General features: G+C 44.3%; 1 protein-coding gene across 1 annotated transcript; it reads right to left on the reverse strand.

The window, feature by feature from the left end:
- Nucleotides 1-5,877: 5,877 nt before the first annotated feature.
- Nucleotides 5,878-6,672, reverse strand: LOC138793992 (olfactory receptor 1E1-like). Its single transcript, XM_069972757.1, has one exon. It carries the CDS (start codon nucleotides 6,670-6,672, stop codon nucleotides 5,878-5,880), a length of 795 nt encoding a protein of 264 aa, XP_069828858.1.
- Between the last annotated feature and the right edge of the window lie 2,243 nt (nucleotides 6,673-8,915).

An 8,915-nucleotide genomic window follows, 5' to 3' on the forward strand; every position in this document is an offset into this window, starting at 1 on the left:
GCAGTGAAAGAGACTGGTACAGGTGGTGCAGTGAAAGAGACTGGTACGAGTGGAGCAGTGAAAGAGACTGGTACAGGTGGCGCAGTGAAAGAGACTGGTACAAGTGGTGCAGTGAAAGAGACTGGTACAGGTGGTGCAGTGAAAGAGACTGGTACAGGTGGTGCAGTGAAAGAGACTGGTACAGGTGGTGCAGTGAAAGAGACTGGTACAGGTGGTGCAGTGAAAGAGACTGGTACGGGTGGTGCAGTGAAAGAGACTGGTACGAGTGGAGCAGTGAAAGAGACTGGTACAGGTGGTGCAGTGTAAGAGACTGGTAAAAATGGTGCAGTGAAAGAGACTGGTACAGGTGGTGCAGTGAAAGAGACTGGTAAAAATGGTGCAGTGAAAGAGACTGGTACAGGTGGTGCAGTGAAAGAGACTGGTACGAGTGGAGCAGTGAAAGAGACTGGTAGAAATGGTGCAGTGAAAGAGACTGGTACAGGTGGTGCAGTGAAAGAGACTGGTACAGGTGGTGAGTGAAAGAGACTGGTACAGATGGTGCAGTGAAAGAGACTGGTACAGATGGTGCAGTGAAAGAGACTGGTACAGGTGGTGAGTGAAAGAGACTGGTACGGGTGGAGCAGTGAAAGAGACTGGTAGAAATGGTGCAGTGAAAGAGACTGGTACAGGTGGTGAGTGAAAGAGACTGGTACGGGTGGAGCAGTGAAAGAGACTGGTAGAAATGGTGCAGTGAAAGAGACTGGTACAGGTGGTGCAGTGAAAGAGACTGGTACAGGTGGTGCAGTGAAAGAGACTGGTACAGGTGGTGCAGTGAAAGAGACTGGTACGGGTGGTGCAGTGAAAGAGACTGGTACGAGTGGAGCAGTGAAAGAGACTGGTACAGGTGGCGCAGTGAAAGAGACTGGTACAAGTGGTGCAGTGAAAGAGACTGGTACAGGTGGTGCAGTGAAAGAGACTGGTACAGGTGGTGCAGTGAAAGAGACTGGTACAGGTGGTGCAGTGAAAGAGACTGGTACGGGTGGTGCAGTGAAAGAGACTGGTACGAGTGGAGCAGTGAAAGAGACTGGTACAGGTGGTGCAGTGTAAGAGACTGGTAAAAATGGTGCAGTGAAAGAGACTGGTACAGGTGGTGCAGTGAAAGAGACTGGTAAAAATGGTGCAGTGAAAGAGACTGGTACAGGTGGTGCAGTGAAAGAGACTGGTACGAGTGGAGCAGTGAAAGAGACTGGTACAGGTGGTGCAGTGAAAGAGACTGGTAGAAATGGTGCAGTGAAAGAGACTGGTACAGGTGGTGCAGTGAAAGAGACTGGTACAGGTGGTGCAGTGAAAGAGACTGGTAGAAATGGTGCAGTGAAAGAGACTGGTACGAGTGGAGCAGTGAAAGAGACTGGTAGAAATGGTGCAGTGAAAGAGACTGGTACAGGTGGTGCAGTGAAAGAGACTGGTACAGGTGGTGCAGTGAAAGAGACTGGTAGAAATGGTGCAGTGAAAGAGACTGGTACAGGTGGTGCAATGAAAGAGACTGGTACGGGTGGTGCAGTGAAAGAGACTGGTACGAGTGGAGCAGTGAAAGAGACTGGTAAAAATGGTGCAGTGAAAGAGACTGGTACAGGTGGTGCAGTGTAAGAGACTGGTAAAAATGGTGCAGTGAAAGAGACTGGTACAGGTGGTGCAGTGTAAGAGACTGGTAAAAATGGTGCAGTGAAAGAGACTGGTACAGGTGGTGCAGTGAAAGAGACTGGTAAAAATGGTGCAGTGAAAGAGACTGGTATGGTTGGTGCAGTGAAAGAGACTGGTATGGTTGGTGCAGTGAAAGAGACTGGTACAGGTGGTGCAGTGAAAGAGACTGGTACAGGTGGTGCAGTGAAAGAGACTGGTACAGGTGGTGCAATGAAAGAGACTGGTATGGTTGGTGCAGTGAAAGAGACTGGTATGGTTGGTGCAGTGAAAGAGACTGGTATGGTTGGTGCAGTGAAAGAGACTGGTACAGGTGGTGCAGTGAAAGAGACTGGTATGGTTGGTGCAGTGAAAGAGACTGGTACAGGTGGTGCAATGAAAGAGACTGGTACAGGTGGTGCAGTGAAAGAGACTGGTACAGGTGGTGCAATGAAAGAGACTGGTATGGTTGGTGCAGTGAAAGAGACTGGTACAGGTGGTGCAATGAAAGAGACTGGTACAGGTGGCGCAGTGAAAGAGACTGGTATGGTTGGTGCAGTGAAAGAGACTGGTATGGTTGGTGCAGTGAAAGAGACTGGTACAGGTGGTGCAGTGAAAGAGACTGGTACAGGTGGTGCAGTGAAAGAGACTGGTACAGGTGGTGCAGTGAAAGAGACTGGTACAGGTGGTGCAGTGAAAGAGACTGGTACAGGTGGTGCAATGAAAGAGACTGGTACAGGTGGTGCAGTGAAAGAGACTGGTACAGGTGGTGCAGTGAAAGAGACTGGTACAGGTGGTGCAGTGAAAGAGACTGGTACAGGTGGTGCAGTGAAAGAGACTGGTACAGGTGGTGCAGTGAAAGAGACTGGTACAGGTGGTGCAGTGGCTCAGGGTGGGATCAGGGAGAGATGAGCTTCATTTTTTTATTGTTGAAACAAAGGGGACATTAATAATGGGGGGAGGGAGACTAAAGAATGTGTGTATGTTTGTGTGTATGGAGGGGGGAAGGGTTACAAAAAATTGTAGTGTCCTAATACCCTTATCCCTGCTTCAAAGGTTGTAGTGTGGCTGAGGAATCTCCTGCAATGTATCTTACATTGTGTTTTGTAAGCCAGCACTGCTTAAACTGTAGAATAATGGAAGTGCAAGGGTTGAAATGACTGTGTATGTGCCATTCAGTGGTCACATGTCTAGGAAGTAAATATTTTGGTCGCATGACCTTCCCTGGGCTGTGCTCTAAGAAGCAATCCGTGCCATGTAAGTCCAGTCTTCTCTCCCCAGAGGGCTGAAGGTTTCTAGTTACTCCTGGCCTGACCAGCGGAGTGAAGATCCCCTCTCTATGTCTCCTCCTGGTTGCTAGGCCTTGTATAAAGCCTGAGGCCTAGACAGTGTCCAGTTTCCTGTAACGTCTATTTTCACCGAGTAAATACTTGTATGCTACAAAGTTACCCAACATCGTATTCCAGCTGCTAGCTTCCCAGATCTGGGTGGTATACATGGTGGCATCATGTGGAGGTGTCACCTGAGACGGCCTACAGTCTACACTGGGAGGACAAGTCTACTTCAAGCTGCTGTTCCCAATCCAGACAGGAACACCGGTAAGCTAAGAGAGAGGTAAAAGCTTATAACCTGCTGAAGACACAGGACGAGTATGCCCATCCTGGTGCTGTCAACTATATTTATAGCGAGCTCATGACGTGAGCCTGCTGTATACACGGCGCCCCCTGGTGGGCTGGTGGGTGGTGCTAATATCCAGCATGGAGGGATCCTCGGTGGCATTTACCATTGAGATGCCACTGTCAAAACTCACAGCTGCATTTAAATGGCTTGTAAAAGCCTTCACTGCTGTTCAGTGGGGGGAATTGGCTTTCCATGATCACAGAAAACCAACCAGTTATACTTACTGATGCTCTGACGCTGGTCCCTGCTGGGCGATTGCTTTAGGCTGCCTTCAGCCTTAGCAATTGAGTACAGATAACATTGATCAATGCAGTTCATATATAGTGCATTGATCCCTAAGCATCCTTATAGGATTCCTCTGGGGAGACTACAAATTAGTGTAAAAAAAAATCATATATAAAAAATTCCATCTGATTGGTTTTATCACCCCCCCCCTCTTTTTCCTGTATATTAAATAAAAAATATAAATAAACAAAAAAAACCTTGACCACATTTAATAAAAAGTGAGCAAAATGTCGCCCATACGCAAGCGAGATACACCTCACACAGCAACATAGACTGAAGGATAAAAGCGTTATAAGGATGGGAATAGAGTGATTTCAAGAACATTTATACATTTTTTAAAAGCTTTAATTTCTTAAAAGTAGTAAAATAAAATGAAAGTTGTATACATGGTTGTAATCGTACTGACTTGAGGAACATAGACAACATGTCAGTTTTAAAACACATTTAACAGCGTAAAGACAAAAAAATCCTAAAATTTACAATTTTCTTACCAATTTCACCGCACAAATACTTTTTTGGGGTTTCACAGTATATTTTATGGAGAAAATTTTTCTTTCAAATCAACTGGTGTCAGCAAGTTAAATAGATTTGTAATTTACTTCTATTTAAAAATCTCAAGTCTTCCTATACTTGTCAGTTGCTGTATGCCCTGCAGGAAGTGGTGTATTCTCTCCAGTCTGACACTGTGCTCTCTGCTGCCACCTCTGTCCATGTCAGGAACTGTCCAGAGCAGGAAAGGTTTTCTATGTGATTTTGCTGCTGCTCTGGACAGGTCCTGACATGGACAGAGGTGGCAGCAGAGAGCACTGTGTCATACTGGAGAGAATACACCACTTCCTGCAGGGCATACAGCAGCTGACAAGTATGGGAAGACTGGAGATTTTTAAGTAGAAGTAAATTAGAAATCTATATAATTTTCTGATATCAGTTGATTTAAAAGATTTTTTGAGGGAGACCCCCTTTATGTCCTTCCTTGCAAAGTATAACTTGTGTCACAAAAAATAAGGGCTCATGTGGGTCTGTAGGTGATAAAATACAAGCGCTCTGGGATTTTAAACATGAGGAAGAAAAAAACAAAAGTGCCAAAATGAAAATTAGCTCTGTTCTCCCGGAGGTAAAAGACTCTTTAAGAGTATAAGCCGGAGCAGCGTGGCTCACACCTACAGGAAAGGTTTCTTCCTGCATCTGCCCCTCTGGGTCCTACAGCCACATAACCGTGAGTGACGTCTACTCCAGAACACTGACCGCAGTCTGACAGATCTGTGCAGACTCTCTACAGCAAAGTCTAAACCAAGGGAGTGCATAGCAACAATCTCTAAGCTCATGGACTACTCCCAGCAACACGGAGGTGCCTAAAGGGCTATTACAGTCAATACATATATTTTATATTTTGTTTATAACCTTATTAAATAAAACATGTCACCCGTTACTGCTGCCAATATATGGGAGATGCTTCATGTGTCCAGGCACATCTGGCACCGATAAGAATAACGGTATTAAAAGTCTCCACATTCTAGCACTAAGAACATAACCATCAACTGGTCCGAAGACCTTGGTGCTACTTATCGGTGGTAAATATCGGTGGATAAAGACGTTGACCACCGAAGGCCGGAAGGCTGTTGGGTTTTTTCGAGAACCTAGATATAGTTTTATTCTTCTGACATAAAACATAATTTTGGAAAAGCAAAGTGATTCCAGATGGCTTCAATATGGACAACCCAATGGACGACACAATGAATGACTCCGAGGTGTAGACTTCTGAGAATAATGGACGCTTAAAATAGATCTGTTCAATTCATCTTCGTCACCTCAAACACTCGTCAGGTCTTGACTATGATCTGTAGGTCTTGTACTTTTGTTCATGTTGCCCATAACTTTCTGGACATCTACACATCATGTAGTTCTCATCTCCCATCTCTAGCACCAATTGTGCTGACCCAGAACTCATGATCTTGGGTTGTCCATGTTGGTACCACTTGGCGTCTCATTGGTTCTCCATAATTTAGAGTCTGGAGCACATCCGGGCATACTAGAGAGCTACAGGTTGAAAACCACTGGTCAAGATCCAGAGAAAGACCAAAGTATTATGAAAGTCAAAATAAAATTAGAAATTAAGTAACACAGAATTGTCTCTATTCTCTGTACATATCATTAGGAGCAGATTACATACATGTTAAACTATGCAAGTAGCCAAGATGAGTCTGCTAAGTGTGTTATTACATAGGACTCCACTCACATTAGTGTTACATAAGGGTATTACACCCCAAAGACAATCTTGCTTTTAATAATAATTTTGATTGTCCTCTTGATCTCCTCGGTCCTCAGACAGTATATTATAGGGTTGGCCAAATGTGGCAAATACGAGTGAAGAACAATGATTAAGACATTGAGATCTGGTGAAAGGGCAAGTTTAACGAAATTGGCCAAATATACAAATATTCGAGGTACGTAGAACAAGGTCATGATGATCCAGTGTGTGGTGCATGTGGATAGAGCCTTCCTCCAGCCCTTAGAGTGGGAAGACAAGACAATGGACAGGATGATGACGGCGTAGGAAAAGATGATTAAAGCCAATGAAGAAAAGAGGATGAACAAGCCATCAATCAATAGCACTTGCCGAGTGGCACTGACATCATCACAAGCCAAGCGTAACATGGTTGAGCTATTGCAGAAGAAGCTAACAATCTTATAAGGACCACAGAAGACATGCTTGGTAATTATTAAGGTGGCAAAGCCAAAGGCCACCATGATGAGCCAGAACACCCCACAGGAAACAAGAGTAATGTTCGGGGTCATTATGGATGAGTAGCTCAGTGGTCTGCAAATTGCAATATAGCGATCAAAAGCCATCAACATAAGGATAAAAGAATCCATTCCACCAAATAGGTGGACTAAACACGTCTGCATGAGACACTCGAGGAAAGATAGTCTCCCACCATCAAACCAGTACTTGGCAATGATCTTGGGTAAGGTCACCGTGTCAAAGAAGAGGTTGGAGAAAGCCAGGTTGGCGATCAGTAAGTACAGAGGCTCGTGAAGCTTTTCTCTCATTATGATCAGCATCACTACGGATCCGTTACAGATCAATGTGATGTTATAGAAGATAAAAATGACAATGGAGAATGGAATTTCTAAAAATTGGGGGGTGCCTGGAAACCCAGTCAGCTCGAATTGGAAGTCAATAGATTGATTTGCCATAGAGGAACTTTGGAGTAGCTCTGCGGAAAAAAAATATAAGATATCAACCTAATAGGTTTACACATCTGTGCTGTGACCCCCATAGAAGAGATTAATTTAAGCTCCTTATCATGATGGACTGTTGTGCCATCCAGAATGGATAGCTTTAGTTTTTGTTCAGCCTGAATTTCCTACCTTAATGCTAACAATGTAGTTTCTTGGCGGTAGGTTCCCTCTACCTAATAGCATGGGGGTTGAGACTAACCATGGGTGGCCCCCTCTATAGAAAGTCCTCATACCAGCCACTTAAGATTTCCGTTGGTGCACCAGAACCTAATGATACCAGAAGATGTAACTTTCCTTTCCCCGAGAGCAGCTGGGCACAGTCTTGTTTTGTCATCATTTTTCTTTTACAAAAAGGAGCAAATTTTACCTGATCTGGTGTAAACCCTGTAAGAAAACCTTCATAAATGGAGGCCAGGTTTGTAGTTAGCTGTCAAGATATTTGGGCACATCGTCTGGGCTCTATAACATCCTTGAAAAGTTGTTTTTTTTTTGACCACCAGAAAGATAGCAAATACTGTCTACCAGATGCTATATACGCATTGGTCAACCATGTCCTACTCACAGCTACTCCAACATATCGTCCAGGTTGAGTAACAGACCATGGTTTGAGTATGGACACGGGATGCCGGCTGTCTGTTATCACAGATGGTGTGAAGGATCTCCTGTAATGCATCATTGGACAGGACATTTAGGCCCCTGATGCGACCCTGGGGTCTAAGTAATTATATGGGTTGAGTCAGTGGTCTAATTAAAGGTCCTTATACACCCCTATCTCCAGTGGTGATGGAAAACCACCATCCAAACCCTTTGTTTTGCGAGCGATAAGCTGCTTTCAGAGCTCTCTGATTGTGGCCTAACCCTCCCTTCACCAAAGAGGACCCAAGAACGCCCAACGGTGCCGATAGTTAGTGTGTATGGGGAGTACAGGGGACGGACAGATGAGATAACTGATGGCCGTCAGTGATTGAAGGACTCTTACCACCTTTAGTTTGCTTTGTTGTCTGTGATCTATTTTAGGATTTGTGATTTATTTTAGGATTCAGGTCTGTGGTCTGGGGTCTGATCAATTTTAGGTGGTCTGGTCTGGGGTCTGATCAATTTAAGGGCTCTTTTCAAGGGTCTGAATCATATTTAGGTTTGGTCAGTTTAAAGGGTCTGGTCTGGGGTTCGAGTAGTTTTCGGGACACCCTGTCTGAATTCTAAATGACTTTTAGCTGTCTGAGGATGAATTCTTTCAAGGGGTTTGGTCTGGAGTCTGATCAATAGTCTGGACCAATGATGGTCAATATGACCACTGTTTAGTAGAAGAGCAGATAGCAGGCCGACAATACAGTATGTTATACAGCCCAATAGTCATTGTAAACCTCATAGCCTATGGATAGAATTTATGCAGTTCCATAGCACTAACCTTTCGTGTAATAGGTGTGATGGAGCAATCAGAGTCTCGTTGAGGGATTTGCTATACTACGGCCATTATTGTACGCTTCGTTCGTGATCTCGTTCATCATCAGCTCCAGGAACGTTACATGACACTTGTATTTATATACAAAGTAATATAAGTAGAACGTCTCCTGCGGCCGAGACCTTTCTTAGTCATGTAAAAATCCAATGACTTGTAATTACCGCCTAGGGGATTATTTACCACCTAATAAGGTCCCAATTGCTTTCTGACACTTCAAGTTTCGTATGGAGACAAAATGAAGTGACTAAGGTATCAGGTGCAAATGACAACATGACAGCAGCGCTCTAACCTCTTACATGGTCATTGGTGATAACCCAGTAAAGAACTTATTCCATATATTCAGATACCCTGCATATTATGGAAGCTCATGCTCGATACCTTCCAACTCTCCCCGACAGATCGTGTCAGAAGGGAGAAGGATTGGGCATCTTGGATTTCATCAGATGCCTACAGTTCAGTACACGCTTAGTTGATCCAGATGAACGTGTGTATCAGGAAAATTATTTATTATTGGCCTGCATGAGTAACAACTTTAGAAGGTCTTGTGCATCTTTCTAATAATGGTTCCTTCCCTATATTCACTAGTATG

This window comes from Dendropsophus ebraccatus, chromosome 5 (assembly GCF_027789765.1).
Source record: "Dendropsophus ebraccatus isolate aDenEbr1 chromosome 5, aDenEbr1.pat, whole genome shotgun sequence".
Classification (NCBI taxonomy): Eukaryota; Metazoa; Chordata; class Amphibia; order Anura; family Hylidae; genus Dendropsophus; species Dendropsophus ebraccatus.